This window comes from Heteronotia binoei, chromosome 3, assembly GCF_032191835.1.
Source record: "Heteronotia binoei isolate CCM8104 ecotype False Entrance Well chromosome 3, APGP_CSIRO_Hbin_v1, whole genome shotgun sequence".
Lineage (NCBI taxonomy): Eukaryota > Metazoa > Chordata > Lepidosauria > Squamata > Gekkonidae > Heteronotia > Heteronotia binoei.
The window spans coordinates 161,148,026-161,174,610 of record NC_083225.1 but is presented as its reverse complement, the minus strand read 5'-3'; the positions used below and the strand labels follow the sequence as shown (position 1 = coordinate 161,174,610).

The 26,585-nt window shown below is 44.4% G+C and overlaps 1 protein-coding gene and 1 pseudogene across 1 annotated transcript; both read right to left on the bottom strand.

Annotated features, from left to right (window-relative positions):
- Positions 1–12,827: 12,827 nt before the first annotated feature.
- Positions 12,828–20,492, bottom strand: LOC132569125 (homeobox protein CDX-like; the record flags this gene model as incomplete). The annotated part of the gene is made up of 2 exons (XM_060235306.1): positions 12,828–13,090; positions 20,334–20,492. Coding segments are annotated over 2 exons (360 nt in total), but the record flags the coding sequence as incomplete, so codon positions are not given.
- A 2,086-nt stretch (positions 20,493–22,578) lies between these two features.
- On the bottom strand, positions 22,579–25,664 carry LOC132568684 (cold shock domain-containing protein E1-like; annotated as a pseudogene).
- Positions 25,665–26,585: the final 921 nt, after the last annotated feature.

The window sequence follows — 26,585 nt, the reverse complement described above, 5'->3', positions numbered from 1 at the left end:
GCTGTGAGGATAAAATGGAGGAAGGTCTTTCTGGAGAGATGGATGATGTAAGCCAATTTCTCCACTGAGAAGAAATAAATAATTTAAAGCGGGGGTGGGGGTGTCATCCTTCATTAGCCTGGGGAAAGTCCTGCTGGAGAAAGAGCCACTTACATCAGAAGAAGACTTCCAATGTTGTTTAGAGAAGTGGTAGGATATGATTCCCCCACACACTCCTTTTGTTTTGATGTAGAAACCCAGATAACATGGAACTCTGAAATTTGGCACATTTGGCCCAAGATACCAGATCCTGTGAAGAGGGTCCCATTGCATAGGAATGATATACAAATCATCCATTTTTTGGTGACTTCTCTAATAATCTGAATATTTTGGAATATCTGTACCAAATTTCAGATTTCTAGCCATGGGGATGGTAGAGCAATGTCTCAGTATCCTACAAATGAGCAACTAGGGCCAGACTGAAATGTGATGCTGGTGTGGCAAAAGAGCTCACAACTTCCCCAGCATCTTGTCTGAACCGGTAGGCTGCCTCCTGTTGCAATGCAGCTACACATGCTCACTTCGCATTCCAGTGCAACACAGGGAGAGTCACAAATCTCTAACATCCTAACTAAGCATTACTTAAATCTGATCATTCATCAATCATATGCATGTTTATATGTGTGCAGGATTAAACCTTTATTTGAATCGGAGAGATGATCACATAGTTTGGACACCAAATATTGGTTTCATTTCTGAGTATCATTCTTGAAAACAAGGGAAATTGTGCTTCTCTCACTCTCTTTTCCCCCTCCCCCCATAGTTACTTATCTTTGCACACCAGAAGAAAGAAATATCATTGCTCCAACAGTCTGTGTGTATCCTGGTATTTTCTAGTGCGTCATTGCAAGATACAAAGCCCTGTGTAATCAACAGGAGTCTTCAGGGGTGTTAAAGAGCAATGTCCAACTCCAAGGTAAGTAAACTGGAGAGTTTCCACTGACTTTGAATCAGGTCCCCCAGGAATCTTCTGCACACCCGTTAGAAGAAGAAGAATTGCAGAATTATACCTCGTCCTTCTCTCTGAATCAGAGACTCAGAGAGGCTTACAATCTTCTATATCTTCTCCCCCCACAACAGACACCCTGTGAGGTGAGTGGGGCTGAGAGGGCTCTCACAGCAGCTGCCCTTTCAAGTCCTGCAATAGCTATGGCTGACCCAAGGCCATTCCAGCACGTGCAAGTGGAGGAGTGGGGAATCAAACCCAGTTCTCCCAAAGAGTCCATGCACTTAACCACTACACCAAACTGGCTTAGTGTACTGAACTACGCAATACTGCCCATTTCCTGGCTGAGTGCAGGTTTGTGCAAGTCCTATTTGTTTTCCTCACTCCCATGTCCCCTTGTTTAAAATGTGGAGAAGAGGAAGCTAAATTACAGAACTACAGTGAGAGAAAAGCATTTTGCTAATTGAACGATGAAATGCTTCATAAACAGCAGCAATAATATTAAGGGACGTAAACAGTACACATCTTAAATGCCATCCCAACATTACATACTGCTGTGGAATACACTGCATCCAATAGGTTTTATAAAGAGAGTGAAAAGGACAATTACATAACTTGCTAGTTGTGTACAGTAAATGAGTGGCAGAGTCCCAGTTTTCAGGCTGGAACCCAATGCAAGTGTATTCAAGAGTAAACCTCATGTGAAATCAACAAGACTTCCTTCTGAAGGGGAGAGGTCATGTCTCAGAGGCAGAGCATCTGTTTTGCATGCAGAGGTTGCCAGTTTCAATCTACAACCAGTTGAGAGCATCATCAGATAGTGGGTAGACATTTTGAGATCCTGGAGAGCTGCTGCCTGGTAGAGTAGACTATAATGATTTTGATAGATCCATTTATTCAAACGAGTATGGTCAAAATTAGCCTGCAGGGTATGAAGGGTCAGGTGGAAAGATGGTGCCTTTAGAGGTGAACAGAAAGAGCTCCCACCTGCTCCACGAATAGCTTTGATATTTCCAAGCTGAAGCAGTAGCAGGGGAAATTCTCCAGTTTGTTGCTATTCCAAGACTGGGGTTGAGGCAGGCACACACAGATCTGCGCACTATGTGACAAAGCAGCACTTACCCACTCAGAGTTGCCAATGGGCCTGGAGAATAAAAATGGCTTGATGGGTGGCAATGCAGCCCACCTGTTAAGATTTGACTCTTGAGCTCTGCTCTTTGTGCCCCAGCCTCCAGAGGTGAGGCAGCTGGCAGCTAGAGATAGGGCCTTTCCAGTGGTGGAGCCTTTCCTCTGGAACATGCTGCATCCTGAAGCATACCTGGTACCTACATTACTTTTTTAGGCACCAGGCCAAAAACATCTTTTTACTCAGGCTTTGTGTAAAGTGCATCATCCATGGAGGGGAGAGAAGAAGCCAAAGAGGAAGAGAGAGAAGTGTGGAAGTGGAAGAGCTGAACTCAGAGCTGTGATAGAGGCTGGAGGGCTATAAATATTTCTCCTGTTGCCTCTACCTTTAAAACTGTGGGTGTTATTTTAGCTGCACCTTCTGCTGGAGGGCACATCTAGAATCCTCTTGCACAGCAAGTGAGGGAAGGAAGTAATCAGAGGAGGTGCAATAGATCTTGGGAGGAGTCATGTCTGTCTTTTTTCTCCTGTTGCATCAGGGAAGGGGGGGGGGGATTAGATCAAGGCAATATGGGAGGAGGCCGTGAGATCCCTGCTTCCCATGTCAACACCATCCCTCAAAAAAGCAGAATGCCATTGTTTGCCCAAAAGAAGTGCATCAAGTGTTCATTTGATATTTAGACCTTCCCGTTTTACCAGAGTAGCATGGGAGACGCACAGTGCAGGCAGTGTAGTGTAGTGTAGTGGTTAGAGTGTCAGACTAGGATCTGCCACAGAAGCTTGCTGGGTGAGCTTGGGCCAGTATTTCCCTCTCTGCCTACCCTACCTCGCAGGGTTGTTGTGAAGATAAAACAGGACAGGAACACTGTGTAAGCTGCTTTGGGACCCCATTTTTTGGGGGGGGGGAGACAGAGGGGAAAAAATAAAACAACTAAGAGCAAATAAACTGGCTCTCATGCTACAAAGTTAATATGGAAAGGATCCTCTTTGTTCCAAATGGAGAGTTAGGAACAATTCCCCTTCCTCTCCAGAGAAAGTCTGGTTTTACATGGGTCAACATCCCATCGATATCACATCTTGAGCTGTGTATACAGTGTTGGGCCTGCCTTTGTCCCCATCTGTCCTGCAGATGGGTGAGCCAACCCCAGCATTGTACAAATGGAAAACCCCTGGCCATATGGGCTGGAGGGAGGGGGGAGCCTGGGTGCTTCTGGAGCCCATCTGAGCCTCATTCCAAGGTTGCACCAAGCAGACCTCTGTGTCCTTCCTCTCCCTTCCAGTCAAACTCAGTTCTCCCAGCCCTTTCTTCCCAGCCTTCCAATCAAGCTGCAGGAGTCCCTTTGAAGTCGAGAGAGCCAAAGGGAAAGAAAGATTTGGCCCAAAGGCAAGGACCAGAGGAGCTAACAATGGCCTGGGACTTCAAAGAGCACCTGGAGGATGACTAAGGGGAGGAGAATGCTTCCCCCAGGAAGGAGGGCCTTGAGTTTCCTATGCGAAACCATATTTGTTGCCTCCGCTGTGTGTTCTCCTTCTGATTGCCTGACCTTTCCCCTCTTGGATGTTGCTTCCTCCCCACTGCAAGGGACTGGGTGGGAGGCTTGTTGTTCAGGCTGCCTTTTTTGCATTTGGCCAAAGGAGCTGGGAGAGTGTGTGCTAATTGTTCCAGATGATATATATATGCGGTGACACTAATTGTTTCCAGTACAGGGGTCAATAGATTGTAAATGGCCAGCTGGAGGAAAAAGGGCCATTCTGAAGGAAGGGAAGTCACTTCTGTTAATTAAGCAGAATTGAATGGATGGGCACTTCCATTGCAGATAGGATTAGGAATGATCTGTAATGGATAACCACCCAGGGCTAGATTAAGAGACAGGAGGTGGACACACAGAGAGAGGCATCTCTGCCGTGCTGTCCAAACCCAGGAGGGCAGAAAGTGTGAAGGTGCATCACCTCTTCTGTGTCTTGGCATAATGTTGAAGGGTGAAGGTGTTGCATGCAAATGCATTACTAGAGTGTATTCCAGTGAGGGGATCTTGCAGTTCTATAGACTGTTTAAAAACCAGCTCCCAAGGAGTTGATATAAATTGTACCTTCAAATATCTATGAAATTTGACTTTTGGTGTGATATTGAAAAATTAACCACACAGTAATGCTATGCTGTATATTAGTGAATGCCTGCAATGTGGAGACAGCTGGCAATCATGAGGAAGTGTTATAAATCTTTAGAACAGGGTTGGGAGGGAAACCACCCACTAACTGTCCTGGAATCACCTGTAGCCCTTTTGGGGAGTTCCTCCCAACCCCTAAACTTTCATAGTTTGCTTTCTGGGTCTGCCCCCTGCATGGTTCCCAAATCCCCCTCCCCATGCTGTTTCTGGTCTCCATTAAATGTGGCTAGATATATAGAAATCTATAGGTGAAGCTTGCAAACTGAATGAAGATGACTGCTATCACCCACTAATGTTAGCATGCTTAGGCTGCTATGAAAAGCACAACTCTGGGGGCATGTTTAGAATTTGGCAATCCTTTGATGTTTTCCTTCTGTTCTCCCCCCCCCCCCCCAAGAATAGGGAAGCTTTGTTTTGGATGTAGAACCCTTCCTTCCTTCCTTCCTTCCTTCCTTCCTTCCTTCCTTCCTTCCTTCCTTCCTTCCTTGTTGCCCTAGAAGAACCTAAACTTTTCTCCCTTCTGAAGGTTGCCGCTCTCTTCTTCCCTGTGATCAAGTCATTCTTTTGTTACTATAATCCATTTTACTTAGCCTCAAAAACAAACAAACAAACCCCACCAGAGATAGGGCTAATATTTGTGGAGTGCAAGGCCTACATGCAATTCTGTATATGTTTACTCAGAAGTAAAGCTGGCTGTCTTCAGTAAGGAAGACATTCCGAGGAAAACAGGCATAGAGCTTCCATCACATATGATATGCCAACATCTCCTGCTTTAAGTTATCTGTGCATAAGCATCTTTAAATGAAGGAATGATTGCTTACAGGCGAAACGTAGACAAAATGATACTGGTTACTAAATGCATGTCAATATGAGGTTCTTTTTAGGAATTGGAAATGCTCATACAGTGTGTTCTATGAAAGGGAAATACTCCAGGTCAGGCTGGTCTCCCATTTGGCCACATAACTGATGGGTATAATTTTGAAGCCAAAATGGACAGAATTATCTACATGGCATTTATTGCTGCTAATTTTTCTGCAGTTGGTCTCCACAGAGTAAACAGTTCTTTTGTGGGATAATCATCCTTTCAAATTATGAGCTACAGCACAGAGTCAGAAGTGCCAGTAGCTAACAGACTTACCCCTCACTTCTTATTGACTAAAGGCATTTTCACAATCCCTTTAAATATCATCCACTTATCTCTGGTGAACTTATTATTCACCTCTAGGGGGTTTAGTCTTGCCAGCTGATTAGGAAAGGGCTTGGCTTGATCTGCAAAAAAACGGAATCCACTGGAAAAAAACCCCGCCAGGATCCACTGAAAACTGATCACTGGCTAGGACCCTAACAGCCTCGATCTATGAACCACAGGACACAACTGACCCTTGTGATAGTACCTGGTGATGTCCTGGTCCCTTGAATGGTTTTGTACGCTTGAGCTGAAATTCAGTTCCTCTGCAGGGACACCCCAGACATTCTCTCTTTCTTTAATTTGGTTTCCTCATTGCTATCCTTTGCCCACTTTGGATATTGCCAAAGCTGGGGTGGCAAGAGCTGAAGTGGTCTAGTGGGGAAGTGGGTGGTAAAGAGGGCCTACTCTCAAGGTGGTCCCTTGGCAAGGTGTCGGTCTGCTACATGTTTTGATGAAGCCACTGTAAGAAGTATCCTTTTTTTAAAAAGTTGATTAAAAATCTGCAAGTGAATCCTTTTGTAGTGCGAGAAGAAGCATCATCCCTTACTTGCTGCATTGAAGTCAGAGTTGGAAAAGTTGGCTGGGTCGCCCTTTTCTGCTGTCAGGGCATCTATGTTCTCATTTAGGATATATATGGAGCTCTATGGACACCATTGTAAATATAAGAGCCATCCATTATTTGATTTAATTCCTGTGTGCCATCCCCTTCTCCCCAAAGCTGATTACACCGTCTCCTCTCCTCCCTGTTTTTCTCACAACAACCTTGTGAGGTAGGTGAGGCAGCGACAGGCCCAGGCTCACCCCACCCGCGGGCCTTTGTTCTCACTTGGCATAAAAAGGCCCAGAAGGGAAATGAAGAGGGGCGGGATATAAACCCTGACTTTTGCGCAAGCCATAGTAATAGGAGGGAGGGAGGGATCCTGTCTTCCTAACAACCCAAGGATTTACCCGATACTTTCCCAACCACAGACTGGAAAGATGTTAGCGAGGCAAGTCCAGGCATGTTTCCTCCTCAGAAGTAAGTCCACTATAATTAGTGGCTCTTACTCTCGGGTAAGGCTTCCTGAGGACTGCAGCCCCGGTCTCTCTCTGCCTGACTGTCTCTCAAAACTAAACTCCTGCCCAAACCAAGCTGCATTCGCACAACAGCCGAAGAGCGACACTATAAAGTGCCGAGACATTTCTTGTTGGGTCAGTCTCCGATCATTCAGCAGGAGGAGGGCTGCCGCTAGGCTAGCTCCAGGTTGGGAAATGCTTTGGGGGGGGGGGGGAGAGATCCTGAGGAGGGCGGCGTCTGGGAGATGAGGGGCGTCAGTGGGGTGTAGTGTCATCGAGTCCAGGTTCCTTACTCTTAATATGTTTTATTAATTTTTGAAGTAAACAAATAAATATCAGTACTAATATGCGGCCACCCCTCCCCCTTCCCCGCCGCCTGGAGATCAGTTGTATTAGAGGCCGGGAGATCTCCGGCCACCACCTGGAGGTTGGCAGCCCTACAAGAGGGAGGCTTTTTTTAAAAGCAAACTGACGCGAGCCTCCCCTTTAGGTCGAGCGCGCTTCTTTCGAAGGACATCCGTTCACACAGCCCCGCATTCCCCAGGCACCGCAGGGAGCCCTTTGTGTCTCCAACGAGGTTTTCTGAGTCCTGGCTGCAAAGTGGAAGTAGCAGTACGACCGTAAGGGCTGAAAGGGCCCGGAAACTTCCGCGTACAGTCTGTCCTGGGCAGGCTGCTCGGAACCAGTGTGCCCTTTGAGCTGAGTTACTGTGAGCTAGCTCACAGATTTTTAGCCTCCAACTTACACATTTTTGCCTTAGCTCAGGAAGGAAGACCCTAGAGCACACTCATTTGTGGAGCAGCTCACAACTTTCATGCCAGCAGCTCCCGAAGTAGAATTTTTGCTCGCAAGAAATGCAGACTAGAGGGCACATTGCTTGGAACCGCGGCTTTTCGCCTCCGGGCGTTGGGCGCACAAGGGGCTGCGAACGATGGTTGTTGGCGCCCGACAGGCTACAGACAGTCAGTCCCCCAGCAGCTTGGGCCTGATCCGGGCCCGCCGTACGGCTCTTTCCCCCCCTTCCCCGGCCATTGGGACAATGCCGACTTTTGAACCTCGGACCACTAAGCAAACAGACCTTGCGCTCCGCTCCCCAAGCCAAACAGGCTTTATTGACCGGCGCGCCATAGCAACGGAGGCACACGTGGCCTTCTTCCTCCGCCCTCCCTGCGGGCGTGGCGAGGGGAGGAGAGCGCCCGGCCCCGAGGGGGGCGCTCTGGATCAGCCTGCCTGGCCTCCTGTCGCTGCGGCGGGGGGGGGGTCCCCTTCTAATCGCCTTTGTGGATAGCCCCGGGGATGAAGCAGCGCTTCCATCCCGCAGGGAAGAAAAGGCCGCAGCGATGAATTGGGGGCCAACAGCCCTGCCAGGCTGGGGGCTCAGCCGCCCAGAGGAGCCGCTTTCGAGCCAGCTGCTGGCGGGTTGAATGAGTTCGCAAGCCTTCTCCTGGGGCCTGGCCTGCCTTCCAGCCTGAGGGTGGCAGGAGGCCGTGTTGGTCTCCGTGGGAGTCACCGAAGAAGCCCATGGAGGCGATGACGACCCTGGTGAACATTCATGGGCACAGAAGGAAATAGAGGAGGTCACAGAGGTCAGGTAGAGACAATGGGGCTTTTAAGGTCTTGTGAAATTCCACAGCTAAATAGACCCACACACATAAAGTTGCCTATCCGTTCATCTCATTTTCTTCATATTTCTCTACTCAGACTAGAAGTGGCTCTTCAGGGGTCTTTCTCATTACCCCACTTGATCCTTGTAAAAGCAGATGCTGGGGATTGAACCTGGGACCTTCTCAGGGCCAGCCCTGCCACTAGGCAAACTAGGCAATTGCCTAGAGTGCCAGCCTTCTGGGGGCACCGAATTGGGCACTCCCCATGTTTCTCAGTGATCCTGTCAGTGGGGAGGGGTGCCAGAAGACAGTCTTGCCTAGGACACCAGGCAGTCTAGGGCCAGTCCTGGACCTTCTACATGCAAAGCAGAGGCTCTGCCATTGAGTCACGGCTCCTCCTCCCTGGAAAGGTTTTATTCGTTACAATTGGTGCAGAATGGGTTAGTTCTGAATTCACCCAAAACTTTTACTGGATCTGACAAGCCAAGGATTCAGTAAAATGAAGGAACTGAACCCAGCTGGAGAACTGTTTCATAGCTTCCTGAATCAAGAGGATCTGTTTTTCATTGTCAGGGGAATAAAGTCATTATTCATAAATATAACAGTGAATGTATCCGTTTCTTATTGTATTGTATCTGCACCCTCAGGTTTGGCTTTTGCCTCTCTGTTCCACCAGAGGTGTGCTCAGAACTAGGGATAAGAAAGAGTGGCACAGAGCCTGAGGCTTACTGCGAGCCATTTTGCACCATTTTCAGCTGCCCCTCTTGGGACCCAAGAGAACCTCTGAAGTGTTTGTGATGTTACATGAAAGCTGGGACGCATGCTCAGTTTGCATGAGCTGACCCCTGTGTGGAGTAGCTCTTTCTGAACCAGACCCTCATCTCTCACCAAAACACTCTTCCTTTGACCCTGCATTTGCGCTTGCTATCCCTGTCTCTTTTGCATCTGTGCCTCCAGTGGGGGTCAAGCACCTTCAGGTTGCAGCTGACTTATGGCCACCCTGTAGGGTTTTCAAGGCAAAGTGGTTTGCTATTGGTCTCTGCATTGTGATAATCCTGAGTTCCTTGTTGTTTTCCAGTCTAAATACTAAACAGGACTGATCCTGCTTACAAAATCAGACAAGGTTGGGTGTAGTTAAATCAAAGGCTTTAGATTAAGCCAATTGTTAGCTCTGTTGCCTTGCTAAACAAGGATTTTAAGGAGACTTGCTCCAAAGGACAGGGAGCTTCCCCTTCAAGGACACCTATTTAGGATGAAGAGTGCTAGGTTGCAGCCTTCAGCATACTTATGAGGAAGGAAAGAGGCATCCAAGGAAAGCAATGGTCTGTTTTCCAAGCAAAGGAAGTTAGATTTGAGATGGTATACCTACATTCCATTTCTATTTAACATAAGGCTAGGATTAAACACTGAGAGGTCAAAGTTCTGCAGTTTATAATATGGACTATGTGTCCTGTCTCTCCACAATCTGCATAATGTGATATATATGGCAAATATGGTGGCCAGAGGAGAAGGAGAGCTCATGAAGATTACCAGATCACAAGCAATGGGGCAGGAGTCATGCCTTGGCCTCCCAGCTGTGAGTCATAACACGATCCTGGTCAGGGCCAGCTCTTCCACTAGGCAAACTAGGCTGCCCCATGTGACTTTGTGACATTATCAGTGCAAGAAAGGGCACCAGTTTAGACAGTTTAGAGCCTGCCCTGGTCCTGGTATGTTTGAACCAGACCCTCATCTTGCCAAATTTGGTCAGATTTATTTCCTACTAAATGTAGTTGCATTTAACAAAGAGTTGCATGGAACAAAGTGAAGGAAAACCCCTTGTGAGTTCTCCTGATCAGTAGCTGCTTGCAGAAATTTATATTCTAATTTTCCTAATTCGATATTCCCAGTTATGGTTGCTTTGAGATTTGAGAGTTCTAGCAAAGGAGAAGGAGATGGAGGAGTGGCAGCTTCACTATACTCAGAGACCAGGGGTGGAATTCTTCATTGCTAGAGAGCAGGGGTGGAATTCTAGCAGGAGCTCCTTTGCATATTAGGCCACACACCCCTGATGTAGCCAATCCTCCAAGAGCTTACAAAAAAGAGCCTTGTAAGCTCTTAGAGGATTGGTTGCATCATGGGGTGTGTGGCCTAATATGCAAAGAAGCTCCTACTAGAATTCCACCCCGCTAGTGATCCTGATTATTGATCAACTGCTCCTGTGGTTCTGCCCTAAACAGAATTACTCTGCTGAGAGCCAGTGTGGTATGGTGGTTAAGAGTGTTGGGCCAATCATGCTTTCTCAGCCTAATCTACCTCATAGGGTTGTTGTGAGTATAAAATGAGGGAGAGGGGACTGATGTAAGCCACTTTGGGTCTCTATTGGGGGGAAAAATGGGGTATGAATGAATTAAACAATAATGATTTCAAGGGCCTTAGACTGCACTAACTGTAAATTTCACTGAATGTAAAGATACTCACTCTCATGTATACCTAAGTCTTCATTCAGTAAGAAATATCCCTGAAGGCTGAACCTCAAAAAAAGAAAACTTGGAAACCAAATTCTGAATGTTTGCCGATCACAAGGCATGTTTTTGTGAACTTTCACTTCAGCTATACATATGGTCCATCATAAACGATCATGGGGAACATTCACTGATTTTAACAGAACTTACCTCCATACGAGCCAGCCCAGTATTCTTGTTTAGTGAATCTCATAGATCTGATCTTGATTCTAGCTCAGGTGAATCTGAACATGAACCAAGATCACAGTGGGTAGATTTTACCAAATACCTCTTCTGTTTGCTGAACTAGGTCTGTCCTGCGATCTGCCGAGAAAGCAGGGGAAATGATGCAAGTGTGGTTTAGAGCTATCAGATCTGACTATATCCATACCCTTGTTTAAATATCCCGTGCTATTAAATTCCTCACAAGCTTGCTCAGTCCCTCATTGGCCCTACTGCTAAATTCAATAGGACTAAGGAATTAAGGGAGTGCAAGTCGTGTACCTATACAGGTGGCTATACCAAGGAGCAGAAAGAACTCTAATACTGATATGGCTGATGAATAAGCTACAGGAAATTATCTTGTATAGTGAGAACATCATTGCAGTCTACATTTTCAGCAGCAGGTCAAGGATAGTGGTTTTCAGAATTCCCAAGAGAAAGTGGTAAGTCCCTCCTGTTACTTGCCAGGGTTGATACCACCCCTCATTAGAAGTTTCCCAGATTTTGGAGAATTTGAAACTGTGTCCTACTCAACAAACGTAAGCACACAACAACAAAACCACTGAAAGGTTCAGCTGTGCTGTCCAGAACTCTAAAATATGCCTTGTTGTGGTCATGCCTGGCTTCTAACCCAGCCAGAAACAGTGAAGCACAAACCCAGCAGGTATGAACAAGACTGCTCCAATAAGGCTACAGCTCTCTTAAATAGTTCCCTTTTGTTTCAGTGAGTCTCCAGCACAAAAACTACCTACAACAGTTTTGTTTCTGGTATAAACTACCTTGAGTATTCTGAAGGAAAAGACATTCTAAAATGTTTTAAATGAAGGAAAGCAGTAACACATCCATATTCTAAATGGGCCTTATCTGATTGGGTCTATTGAGTTCAAATAAACTTAAATTTCATACAAATACAATCCTAGGACATTACTGACTGCTTAACTCAATAATGATGTGAGACTCATTTCCAAAGAAACACACATAGACAATGGGTTTGCAAATTTTCTTGGGATTGTGCTGTTGTGTATGAAATAAATTTCAATAAATTCAGTGGAACTTGTTCAGCCTGTTATGTGCAAGCATTTTCCAGCGGAAGGAATGAGACTCCCTTCAAGCTCATATTTAAAGACTGCCAGGTGTCTAGACTGATCAAAACCAATTTCTTTCCTTCCTTTTGTAGGGTTCTGTGACCACTTACACGCAAAACACATACACACACACACATAAATCTAGTTAGGTAACCATCTATGCCAGATTTATAAGCTCTTTCACAAGAGGCTAACACCAAACAGCTCACTTCTGAGTGTTTCAAAGCTTCTATCTCAGTCTTTCCTGTGAGCTGCAGGGCAAAAGTTTGGTCATCCTTTGGGTATAGGTAGGATCAGGACTTTCTGTGTAGAAAAAGCCCAGCAGGAACTCATTTGCATATTAGGCCACACCTCCTGACATCACCATTGTTTCACATGAGGTATTTTGTAGAAAAGGCCCAGCAGGAACTCATTTGCATACTAGGCCACACACCTAACACCAAGCCAGTGAGCTGTGTTCCTGTGAGTTCCTGCTTTTTTTTTTTAAGCCCTCAGTATGGTACTGGGAAAAGGGGGTATGCTTCAATTGCTTTCTTTCTCCTTATTAGAATTTCTCATTAGCCCAACCACATTGGCAACAAACAACAACAATAAGAAAAAAGGCATTCCAGGCTCAACTCCCTGAGATTTGGTACTTTCACGGTGAAGAGAAGTGTTGGTTGACAAGTGATGGCTACGCAGCACCTGCTGCAGCGTGGAAGAAGAAAAGCAAAACTAAAATTTAAAAAAAATCAACACCCTTCAGTCCCTTGTCCCCACAAAAGGTGGGACACTCACAGTGCCTTTTGTACAAATATGCAGCAAAGGGGGTGGAGTGTGGTGGCGGCAGGGGAGTCCATCCTCTTGCACAAGCAGGAAGAAGGAAAGCCACCTTCTTGCCCTGTGGTCTTTTCTGCCACTGGGACACAAGCCTCTCCCTTCAGCAAGGAGGGCAGGGATCGCCAGCTGCTCAGTCTTTTGTCCCATTGGCTGTCACTGTGCAGTGGGCGGTGCTAGGCCAGTGGTGCCCAACACACCTCCATTGGGGCCTGAAGTGGTTGTCCCTGGTTGCATCGAGGAGACTGGGCTCATGGGTTCTGATCCGCTGTGCACACCGCCTGGCTGAGATTGCTGCAACTTCTTCTTGTTGATCTTTCTCTCCTTTGCCCTCCTGTTCTGAAACCAGATCTTTACCTGGAAAACAGAAAGAAAAAATGGATGCAGGTTAGATTAAAAGGCCACTGCAGTCTTTGGCTGGATGAAGTTTGGAGTAGCCTGGGGTTCTGGATGTGAGTGCAGGATGCAGAAGCCACAGCTGAAATGGCATCCCTGGGGACCTTTGAGGAAGGCTTTTGGAACACAGAAGAACAAATTTATGAGATTGGCATTAAAAAAAATCCCAACATGGTGCTCATGAGTGCAATGGCACCCCTAATACTTTTCCTGGTGCCTGCCAAGTACTTTTAGAAAGTGGGCAAGACCAGGAGAGGCATTTGCTCAGCAGAGTTTTTGATTGGCTGTGCAGATTAAAAGGCATCTTATTAAACAGAGCTTTAACATTTCCGGCAGAAGAGGTACTATTAGGGCTTGCTCCCTACATGTTGTGGTTTACTCCGCCTCCTGTGGCAGCCATTTTGTGATTGTGCCCATTGTCCTTTGTCAGAATTCCAAAAGTGCCTGCAGGCTCAAAAAGGCCTGGGACCCCTGGCATAAAGGTAGACTGCCTAAGGAATTGAGTAGCCCACAGGCCTAGAGAAGAAAGATCTGCTTCTTTTACAGAGGGTTAATGTATGGAAATAGGCATCTGATGCCTTCTGTAGCACAAAAGTAAGTTACATCACCTGATAAATAACTTTGTACTAAACCTCTATTAAAGGGACAGTACATTTTTCTTCTTCTGGGCCTTGAGCTCCTCCAGGTGTGTTTGGGGGGGCGGATATACCAATTCCTGTGCTCTAGTATTTCCATATAACTCTTAAGCATGTGTTTAACCTTGAAGAGAGTGATGTTTTACTTGAGCTATAAGCAAGAAGTTCTTCCTGAGTTGGGCTATCAAAGGAACATCTGAAGAACCACAGCCAATTTATGGCAATCCTAAACATTTAACAGGCATCTTGCTTATTGTTACCCACAATTTTCAGGAATTTGTTTTGAGGGGGCGAAGAATAGTCTACATGGACAAGCTGTGTGTCAAGTTGGGTTTAGAATGGTTTGCTTCTAGCAAGTATCTTATCAAAGTCTCATTTTAAAAAAATGTTTATGAAAGAGTATGTGTATGGGGGGGGGAGGAAATTGACAAGTCAATACAAAGGGGTCTGGGGGAAAATGACATTGGTTTATGTCCAAAATACCAAATGTTCTATCAGTTTGTTAATTTCACTATTTTGCCGTTGGATTCTAACTTTGTACCACTTTGCATTCTTAACCGCTGCCCACCAGCTATATGTAGCTCTGCTCACTGCACCCCATTCCATTGTCTGAAGAAGTGTGCATGCACATGACAGCTTACATTCTGAATAAAACTTTGTTGGTCTTAAATGTGCTACTGGACTCCTACTGTGCTCTGTTACTTCAGACCGACACGGCTGCTCACCTGGATCTAATTTCTTGCAGTTTTTTTCAAATTCCTAAATGGTGTTTTAGAAATCAGTGCAGTCATCCTGGGGCTGCCTCTTGCTTATGCAAGAGTCAGGAAAAAGCAACCCCATTACTGACATGGGAGTCGAACTCTGAGCTAATTAATTTCCGGGAAGCCCAAGGACACCAGGAATAGGGGTGGAACTCAGAGAAATGCAGGTAACTTGGACTTTGAGAACTAAGGGGGAGGGTTGCAATAACCATGGAAACATGATTGGTAGCCTGGAGTATCTTGTGACCTCTGATAAGTGGAATGGAATAAATATATCTCATGTGTTGGTATACAAAAGTGGCCATTAACCCAGTATATAAACCAGGTAAACCAGTGCACTTGGGCTTAAGACATTCAAACAATAAACCTAACCCAGGGTACCCAGATTTTGTCCCAATCCACAGCACTTAAATGAGGTATTGATCCAAAATCCTTTTCACATTATTTACAATTCTTTCTAAAGGTTCAAAGTGGTTCGCATACCTTATTTCCATAACCCCATCAATAACCTTGCAATGCAATCAAGTTTTATTTTCATCCTTTGTATTACAAACTACACTATTATCACCCTCTTGTTGCAACAGGAAAGCAGCAGGTCATCTTTAGCAGCCAGATGAGTAATGTGATTTGAAAGGGAGCCTTCTTGCCTCGCACACTCTCACCTACTGCCCTATGTTACCCTCTCTTAGCCCTGAAATGTGTGCTATAAGGATATAGAAATGACAGTGCTTCTGAAATATTTAGGGTAGGCCCTCTCCTCAGCCTTAAGTGTCCCAAACCAACTCTCCATGAATTGATGCCATGAAAGCATTCCAGGTAAGAAGATGCAGAGGCAGGCAATGATAAAACACTTCTGAATGGCTCTTAGCTAGAAAACCCTACAAGGTGCCCATCAGTCAGCTGTGACTTGACAGCACATTCCGCCCCCCGCCCCCCCATACACACACAAACTTGTCATAAGTACATAAGAGAAGCCATGTTGGATCAGGCCAATGGCCCATCCATTCCAACACTCTGTGTCACACAGTGGCAAAAAACCCCGGTGCCATCAGGAGGTTCACCAGTGGGGCCAGGACACTAGAAGCCCTCCCACTGTTGCCCTACCCCCAAGCACATGCATTATTTGGACTGCCTTTTGATGGAATTAATTTATATGCCCACTCTTTATTTGTGTGTTGGTTTTTACAGTGTACAGCTTTAATAGGATTTTGCATTTTGGCTGCTAGAACCTCCAGACATGCTGCAAGCCTATTCTGAAACAATTATTCGCAACTGGTTGTCTAATAAATCAGAATTTTAAATTCTGCTTTATAAAGGTCCCATATGTTTGGATTAGTGCCCGAGAGACCCCTGATTATCTGTGGAATTTAGCTGCTTGTTGTTTAACTGTGGAGTTTAACTGTTTGTTGTTTATATATTGTGCTCTGAAATCTCTCTTGTCTCCTGCCTCACCCCTCTTTGTGTACTCAACAAGCATGATGAAAAGTCCTGGGGAAACTTATTTTGCAATATATTTTGGCTGATCCTTTTAAAAGGTTTTATTTGACTCTTGAATTTTTTCCCCCTGCAAATGAACCACACAGCCTTTGTGAGGTATTCAAATCATGAACTCTGAAGAAGGCCCAACCAATGAAAACAGAAAGTTTGAAAGCAATCTACTGTCGCTCTAAACTTCAGTTAGTGATTGGGGAGTTCCTAGGGGTTTTTTACATATCCTCTGAAAAGTTGATTTGACTTGGGGACAGCATACCTTCAGGACTGCCTACTCCTATATGCCTACCTCCCCAACCTCTCTAGTCATCGTCAGAAGTTGAGGTACCCCACCATCAGAAGCTAGATGGGTGGCAACCCCTGAGAGGGCCTTCTTGGTTGTGGCACCCAAACTATATAACTCCCTTCCCAGAGAGATTCAGTTGTCTAGGAGAACTGGGTTTGATTCCCTACTCCTCCACTTGCAGCTGCTGAAATGGCCTTGGTTCAGCCATAGCTCTTGCAAAGGTTGTCCTTGAAAGGACAGCTGCTGTGAGAGCCCTCTCAACCCCACCCACCTCACAGGGTGTCTGCTGTGGGGGAGGAATAGAAAGGAGATTGTGAGCCACTCTGAGATTCGGAGTGGAGGGTGGGATATAAATCCAATATCTTCTGATCTTCTTCTCCTTCTCCCTCTTCTGCCAATGGGTAAAGACTTTTTGGTTTTGTTCTTCTAGCCCTCCTCCCTGTTAGTGTGTCTCTGTGTTAATGTGTTTTAACTGTTTACAGCATTTTATCAAATGCATGCCTGGCTATCTAAATACTGTTTTGAATTTTTATTGTTTGCTACTTTGAGAACCTTAAACTGGGTAGAAAGGAGGCAAATAAATGTTTTAAATAAAATTAATAAATAAAGAGAAAGTGGTGAGCCTCCCCCCTCCAAAATTTGTGGAGATCACTGTTTGTTCCATCTATTGTTAGGGGAATTAATTCTGCATATGCTCAGTGGCCCTGCTATTGACTTCATATGATTCACAATGGACTTTAGAAACGGATTTTGGGATGGCAGCCTTGGTTTTAAAATATTCTATTTATTATTAGAAATTGCCAGCCTGATCAAGGATGACAAACATGGGGTGCTATCACACGAGGGAATTGGTGTGGTATTATCCCATTGCCAAAAAACCTGCTTGAATTTGGTCCGTTTCAGAGGGATCCGACACTGGCTGCTGAAGTGGCAGGATCCCAGCAGTAGTTCGTGGTTACCCATTCAGACTACTAGGGCACCTCAACCTGCAGCGGAAAGGGTTGTTTATTTATTTATTTTAAAAAGTCCCCTTGGTGTGTGTGTTCAAGCAGAGAAGTGCACAAGCACTCCTCGGAGCAGGATTGGGGGGAAAAAACCTGAACACACCGGAAACAACTTGGTGTAATCGCACTGCTCTTCCACTTATGAGTTGCACCCAGGCCAGCAAATATGTGGCCTAAATACAATTTTGGGGGAAACTATCATTCAGGTGACTTTTTAATCCAAATAGGAGGCGTCTGGAGACAGGGTGCGAATGGGTGCGGCTGAGAGGGCAGATGTGTTTGTGTGATCATGTATATTTAATCCAAATGGGAGACGGGGCTAGGTTGGGCCAAATCTCTTGTGTGAAAGCCCACATGGTCTGTAGACCTTATCAGTCCCTTGAAGGGTTTCCAAAGGGCCTTGCAACAGCCTTACCTCCTTCCCACACAAATTATGAAACCATCTGCCAGGACAGCATGTGCATTTGACAGTCCTATGCCTAATACTTGCCTTTGGGGAGAGAGGAATGTTCCATACGGTGATCTCTAGAGAAGCAATGGTGTGTACACCTACTAATGTTGAGGAACAGAAACTTGCCAGAGCAGCAGGGAAATTTTCTAAATGTCATTAATTAATGATAGGCTCATAGCAGCTTCAGGTGGAGTTGACCTCTGTGGTGCACAATTAAAGGCACAGCCCTGGAGCATCTGTGGCAAGCTTAGCCCTCCATCCCAAATTTGACACCTCTGATCTAATAGCAGTCAAAGCAGGAAAAACAGCCATCTTATCCAATAACAATGTCTTTGCTTTGGTAAGGACTCTGGAGTAATGTACCAGCATACTGAGCGTTTTTCCCCCCACCCACATTTGCCTACTGTTGCTATCATTAGGCCTTAAACCTGTCATTCCTGATAGAATTTCCCCCCTCAGATAACGCACAAAAATTGCCTTTGGGAGTGCTGAGGTTTTGGGTAAGCACTTGCAGATGTTGCTACTACAAGAATGAAAGTCATTTTGAAATCAAATACACCACCTAGAAAGTGGTTTGGATCCAACAGAGCATTTACACAGGAGGAACAATTTCCATCCATGGAGTGCACTTTGCTTCACACCCACCCACATGCTCCACTGTAACTCAAAACCCACCCCTCAAGCAGCACTTCAGGAGACATTTTAGGCTACTGAAGGACAGAGTAAAAGTCTTGCTTCTCAGGAGGAAGCTCTGCTCATGAAAACAAAGCTTGGGATGCAAACCAGCCACTAAGTTTCATATTGGCATTGCAGAGAGATTGAAGCAAGACCCAGTTTGAATTTTACCTATGAAAATGAAAGCTGTGATTCCCAAAATGCTTAAACCAACTCATCTTGCACATTACACCAACCTTGCCCCCTCATGGACACTCAGTTTGCAACTCTGTAATAATATGAACAATACATGAAACATATAATGTATGAAGATGCCACTCTTTTGTTCTAGGATTTTTTAAAAAAAATTACCATCAAGTCACAGCTGACTTATAGTGACCCTGGTGGGTTTTCAAGGCAAGAGACATTCAGAGGTGGTTGGCCATTGCCTGCCTCTGCATCATAACCCTGGTATTCCTTGGTGGTCTCCCATTCAACCAATAACCAGAGCTGACTCTGCTTAGTTGCCAAGATATGACTCTTAGTGCCCCTCACCTACCCCTGGCCATGAGAGGGAAACAGAAATAATAACAATAAAAAACTATAGCAACAACAACAAAATGACAAAATGACAACAATTTTTATTGTTGCTGTTAACAAAATTTGGTGTATAGCACCATTGTATTTTAATGTTTAATTGTTTCAGTGTTTTACAATCTGTTTTTCTTTTAGACACCATTTTGGCTTGTTGGCCACCTTGAGCCTGCTTGTGGGGAGCGTGGGATAGAAATATGAGGAAATAAATAATTAAATAAAAATTTATATGCTGCCTTTCTGCCCTTACAATGGCCACCGAGGTATTTTGGTATTAAATCAACAATTTAAAAACATACAAGATAAAATTACATTATAAAACCATTAAAATCAACCTTCCTCTCAAAAGTACATCATTAAAACAATTTTAAAAGAGTTGATACAAACAGCATTAAAACACAAACAAAGCAGCAAACATCCATACAGAACACAAGAGCATTGATAAGGAAGGAGGGATCATTGAGGGAATGCCAAATGAAACAAAAAAAAAGTAGGAATCAGAAAGGGAGCTTGCAGGAGGAAAAGCTGATCATAGAGGGAATCCACTAGGAATGCCAGCTGTGTGTGTTTGGGGGTGGGGGTGGGGGTGGATATCCTATGCCTTTAACAGAGGATCCAAAGGTGATGTTATTTACTAGGTGATGTTCTTTATATCCATGCCAGTAAAAGCTTCAGCTGCCCATTTCCACACATCAGCCCTCTATTCAAGGGACAGGGTGTTCTTCTCCAAGTACATGGGCATTCCTGACAGCCATATCTTGGTACCACCAGGCATATGGCCAACAGTGACCTAGTTAGTTCAGGTCCAAACCTTGGAGGATATTTCATTCAGATTAGCTATCCCTCTGATATTAATCAGTAGAGGTTTGTTCAGATCACAGTTTGATTTATCATTTTCTAATTAATCTGATTAACCAGTGTAATTTAGCAGTTTGACCAGGATCCAGAACAGCCAGGTTCAACTATCTCTGCCATGGAAACTTGCTGGGTGACCCTGGGCTAGCCACTCTTTTTCAGACTAACCTATCTCACAGGGGTGCTGTAGGGAAGAACAGGGGGAGAATGACGCTGTAAGCTTCTTTAGGCCCCCATTGGGTAGGGAAAAAGGAGGTATAAACATTGAAATTTTGCCTTGAAAACCCTACAACTGGGTCACCTTAAGTCAGCTGTGACCTGATGGTACTTTCCATCTCCAAACATCAAAATTAGGAAATAAACAAGAGCATCTCTCTGATCATTTCTAGGGCCAAGAACCAAAGTAGCTAGACAAAGAGAATTGCTAGGGGATGCTTGGACATTCCACAGAGCAAAGCATCACTCAGTCTGACCTGTCTCTCTGATAATCCGAGTGTGGCTGCCAGCTCCGCTTTCCTTCGGATGGTGATGTAGCGACTGTAGTGAAACTCCTTCTCCAGCTCCAGGCGCTGGTGGTCTGTATAGACCACACGATATTTGTCTTTCGTCCGGGTTTTCACTGCGGAGACAGAAAGTCACAGGTCAGTGTCAGGAAGCACACTGGCAGCATGATTTCATGAGGACCCTCTTGCAAGGATATACTTTTTTTGGGGGGGGGAGGTGGTGGCATTCCACTTGTCTTTAACAAGAGCCTGGGAGGCCATAAGAAAAATGAAGGCTTATAGGGTAGGTGAATGCATTCAATAGCATCATTCGTAAGCAGAGTGACACCAACTCCCTTGCAGACAAATGCCCTGTGGTCTACACCAGTGGTTCCTTACATTTTTGGTGTGATGACCCACAGGTTCACAGTTACTTGTTAAGGTTTCTTGGCACCTGGTCTAAGAAATTCTAGGGCACATCAAGATGCATTATACTTGATTCTTTATGAATCTACATGCATATGCTGTAAAGAAAAAACACCACCTTCTGTGTGACTTGGAGGCTACTGTTTCCAGGGTCAGGGCTTGGTTTCCAAAATACAGATGAGAACAATGGAAAGGGCAGGAGCAGCCTTTAGGGAGGACTGGACCCCCTGACCCACTTTTGACTCCCAACTCACAGGCTCAACTATAGGATGATCACTGGCAGCAGAAGGAATCACACCTTTCTAAACCAATTGACTTCAGTGGGCTTAAATATGTAACTTTTGTTTAGGATTGCAGTGTGGCTCACCAAGGATTTGCTGTGGACCCAGAGTATTTTCAGCATTCACTTTTCAGAGACTCCCTTCTACTCTTGCTTATATGTTTTTCCCAACAACAGTGTTGAATGGTTCCTGTTTCCTCCTCTGAGTTTAAATTATAAACCCTCAAATGTCTGACTTGAAGAGGAAGTGATTTTCAAACAATGCACGCTTGTAAAAAACAACCAGCTGCTGGATTTATGACCTCCAAGCTAAAAACTCGCATGAACCAATTCAAAGTGTGCAGACTGAGAAGGCTAAGTTGGGATGTGTTTTTATTTTAGAATTTGACACCCTGTAATTAGGCCTGATAGGTGACATTTTACAATTTTAATATATTTGGAAGTAAGCCTCATCAAGAGAAAGTGCTAGGAATTTCGGTTACATTTGCATTAGAGACATTCATGTATTTATTTGTTTAACTTCATATATACCCCAACAGTCTTCCAAGCTGGAACCCCAAACAGCTTACTATATTTTCCTCTCCTCCATTTTATCTTCACAACAGCCCTGTGAGGTAGGTTAGGTTGAGAATGGCCCAAGGTTGCACAGCAAAGCAGGGATTCAAATCTGGGCCCCTAACCACCATACCCCACCAGCTCTCAAAGTGGAGATTTGATCCTGAGTCTCTCCAGTCTTAAGTCACACATTTTTATCTTCTGCACCCTGTCTCAGTACAAAAATTGTGGCACTTTGAACTCTTAAGCCCCAAGATAGTCAGTGTTCTGTAGTGGTTCTAGGGCCAGAACTGGCTCTGCAGAAATACTCACACAGCCATGAAGCTTCCAGACCTGAGACCACTCCCCAATTTTCAGAAGGCTCACTGTTATGTTATTTTAGCGTGTTGCAGGATTTTATTTGAAAACCGCCTTGAGCAATATTTTGAAAAGGGCAGCCTCTATAAAGTAGTAGATGGTAGGCTGCTGTATGGCCCAGTGGTCTGACTCAACACAAAGCAATTGCATCTACTCAAAGCAGAAGCCAGGCACATTTGAACTGCCACCCCACCACCCCCACCCCCCGCAAAGGCAAAACCCATGTGTTGCTTTTCCTCTCATTTCTAAACACAATGTATTTATTTGAGAAAATAGTGTATTACAGTACAAAGCCTGTGTGTTTCAAATGTATTACACCTACAGGTATAAGTACCCAAATAAACAAGCAAGGTATCCAGATAAAATACAAATACCGTAAATAAAGCAATTTTGGATGTAACTAAATAGTTCTCAATATTCAGTGATACAACAAATTAATGTTGTATACAGTTTCAATAAAAGATTCTTAAATACAATTCAGTGAACCTGTTGGTGCAGAACTTTACCATTTCCCAAAAACATAAGTCATCTACCAGTCTAGGAGTCTCTTGTTGCAAAGTTAGATAATAAAAAAAAAGGTAACCGATTTGTTGGAAATTTAGATTGTGAAGTTGGGTGCTGGCTGCAAAAAAAAAAAGTATTCACTTCAGGCACAACTTTTTAATTTTTTTAATCAGTAACATAAACTGGGTTCAGAAGCTGCAATGTTCTAAGCGGCAGCAAATTTGTGCATTGTTTTAAATATTAAGTTACCACACTGATGGCACACCTCATCCTTATGAAATTTTGCACTCCACATGCTAAATGCAGATAACAAAAACTATGTCTACTATGGAAGATACTTTCAGTGAGATCTAGAAGAACTTTGCTTGCTATATGGACTCAAGTTTAAACGAGACATAAAAAAACATTTTAACATTTGGCCATCAACTTAAGGAACTTGTTTACTTAAAGAGGCAAAGTAGAGTTGCAGTTACCAGTTGCGTTAAATGCGCCATTCAAAAAGCTTCTAAAATGTGATACTATAAGGCACCACCTTAGGTTCTCCAGGATGCAACTGTGCATATTTTAAAACTGTTTCATAAATTTATTTTTAAACATAACATGAGGAAGGTGTTAAAACTTTTGTAATAGCTCCTTCCTATTTGGAAGGGATGAATACAGGGATATTCAATACCCTTCACCAAGACCCCACCACTGGCTCATATGAAGTTATTTGCTTTGTGACCAGCTTGACGGATCTTTCTCACTGCAACAAATCCCTTTGAATTATCCGGTCCCCTTGGCTGATGAAGAACAGTTGCACTGGCATCATCCAAATTAATGCTCTTTAAACATTAACAAGTCTATCAGGACGTGGAGCTGCTACAGCCTTAGTGCCTTCACTAACACGCCACACATTACAGGCCCTGCATTTTCCTGTGCATTGATTGAGGATGACTGAAAACTCAACTTCATCACCAGCCTGCAGTTCCACACCATCCTGAACTTCTTTCACATGAAAAAAGAGCTTTTTGCTGCCACCTATTTCATAGTTTATGAAACCAAACTGATCTTTCATGCATTCCACTGTAGCTCTGTGGAAAGGTGTGATGTTACAAGCCATTGTTTGTCCATTCTGAACAGACACAAAGCTGGAACTTTACAGTCTCTCCTTTTTGCAGACACTCACTTTTGTTTGCCATACCAACAGTTCCAAAGGAATAGACATCACGTTTCATTTCCTCTTCTTCCATGACTTCAATCATTCCCTGGTATTCAGTCTGAGTGGGATCTACACTCCCGAGAGGGTGAATTGCTTTATCCTGTGATGCCATTCACTGTATGTGTCTTGTTCACTTTCTCAGCACTGACTTTGTTTCCTTTGCCTTTTGGTAAACTGTATTCAACCATATCTCCAAGTTCCAGGCTATCCATATCACCACAGAATTCACTGTAATGGAAGAAGATCTCCTTATTGTGATTGGCTGTTCCAATAAATCCAAAGTTATCCTTTAGGGTTGCCACATATCCCCAAAGCCTTTTTGAACTGTAGTTCCTACCAAGCATTCTGACAGAGCTGGTTGTCTGTAACCCAGTTCATAGGCAGTAAACTCAACCTTATCTCCTATCTGTGGAAAAGTAGATCCTTCCACATCCTTGGCCTGATAGGGAATAGTCAGCTTCACACCACAGTCATCATAAGCAATTATTCCCTCTTCAGCTTCCTTCTCTTTGCCTTTGTTTGGACTAGTGGATTTGGCAGAAGTGGCCTCCTTCTCTATAGTGCCCACAAAATGATGATCTGACTGGGTATGAAATGAAACAGTACCCTTGGGAAGTTTTTTTTAATTCTGATAGCATGATTTCTTTGAGCAGACAAAAATCAGGAACCACTGTGAACTCTACTTCATCTGAAATGTGGAGCTGATTGCCATCTAGAATTTCACTGAAGTGAAAGAACATGCGGGCATTTCTGTCAACACATTTAATGAAACCAAAGCCATCTCTCATAGCTGCAATCACACCCATTTCTCTAGCCTCATTAGTAAACTGGAAAGTATTGGGGAGAACTTCAATATTAGTGGCTCATTCCAACTTGTCACGCCAATCTGTTGAAATGTTGAATCTAACATGGTCACCTTCTAACAGTATCACCTTTGATTTTGTATCTTTATCTCCAAAGGGAAGTTCTTTAGGAATCACAAAGTCAACTTATATACGCCCAGGCAGTGGGTCATTCTGATTTTTGTTGGGTACTTTTGGAATTACTTTGGTTACTGTGCCCTCAAAGTGTTCAATGCTGTTATCTTCAAAAATAACAGTTCCTTGAGGCAAAAGTCTTACTTCAGTTGCAACTTCTGTACCATTTCTGTCTCTGATTGTGAACTCCACATCATCACCAGGCTGTAAGGCTTCTAGGTCACCTTTAAATTCGCTATAGTGAAAGAAAATTTCCTTTACAACATCTCCCCTTTCAATGAATCCAAAGGCTTCCTTCATGGCACAAACTACTCCTTGACACCCAGCTTGTTTCTTTTTCAAAAGCATAATGTTACCAGCACTTACAGCACCAGTATGTTTATTTGCATCAATAATAAAGTTTATTTTATCTCCAGTTTCCAATTGAACATTTACTTCAACATCTTCTGGGGTATAAGTTAAGTAGGACACTTCTTGTCCATTTATTCGTTCTTCAGGTAATGTTTCTGTTTTTGTCTTCACCAGTTTAATAGCAATGGGTTTTCCAGTTCGCCGATCAGAAAAGACTTCAAATTCAACATCATCTCCAACTTTAAGCTCCTGTAGGTTGCCATTATACTGTGAACAGTGGAAGAACAATCTTGCTTGCCGTTCTGAACACTGAATGAATCCATAGGAGGTCAGCAGTTTTTCAGTTACCCCAGTTTCACCAGTCTGCAGAAGTACCACTGGGGTACCGGTTATGTCCATTGTTATGGAGAAGGTTTGGATCAAAGCTCATCTCGCAGTGATATTCTAATATTGCACTTTCAGTAGTATTGGCCGATTCTTCGTTTCAGCACACGTTTCAAAGTTTGAAGATTGCTATTGTTAAAAAAGGAGATAGCAAGAGAAAAGTGATCTATCAAGCTAATAAGGAATAACTGGTACTGGGCAGTTTCAGCACAGCACTGCAAAAAACAAAGACTACTAGCATCATTGGGACGTGCTCTTTTGAAGCTGTTGAGTAGGCACAAACTTCTTGTGTCTTCAATATAAAGTGTGCTCTTCTTTCGTCTTGTTTTGTTGTTCGGATGTGGTATGTTCCTTTCCTGATCTGAACTTGAAGCAGCAGTTTCAGGTGGGAAATTCTGTTCTGTTACGCTTCATACCCAACAGCTCAGCGCCCTCTCTACCCAACAGCTCAGCCCCCATGAGCAGCACGGCACAGCTAGATTCTGAAGCTGGATGCTCAAGAAGATATAAATTGTCTGTCACTGTGGCCATCAGATCACTGCTTCTCCTGAAAGCCAGGGGCCCTTTTCATGTCAAATGAAGACACCCAACAGTCGGTATAAATATTCACAAGGTCCCTACATGTCAATCAGTTGCAGGGAACGCAGGAGGGAGCCTGGGGGCACCTTCAAGACTGTTGGTCTTTCCAAGGGACACAAGGTTATCGCTGAGGCCTTGTAGCCCCACCAGTTCTTTTCTCCAAGGGCAGGTCACTCGCGGCATTGTTTCCAAAGGCAAGCCTTTCCATCTTAGACCTGGGCTACTGATTAACAGCAGAAAATGCAGCCTGTGCGGGGGATGGGGGGGGGTGGAGTCTATCGTAGCCTTTTCAGGACCAAAAAGATCCAACACAGCCTCTTCTAATTGTCAAAACAAAAAGAAAACAAAGGTCAAGAAGGTGGCCTTTTGTCTCCCCCTGGGATTTCTAGCATCATAAGAGGGACACCAATTGGGGTGGGGGTTGTGGGTCTTGAAGAATTTAAACTTCAAGGCAGCCGCCTTCAGGAAAGGAAGCAGCAACCTCTGGAGCAGACGCTGTAACTGAAGGACAAGAGGAAGCCTTGGTCTGGTGGCAGCCCAAACCGGCAAGCACCCACTGGGGCCCACTAGGGAGCATGGGGAAGAAGCCGTTGCAGAACGTTAGGACCAGCTAAAATGTCTCCGAAGCG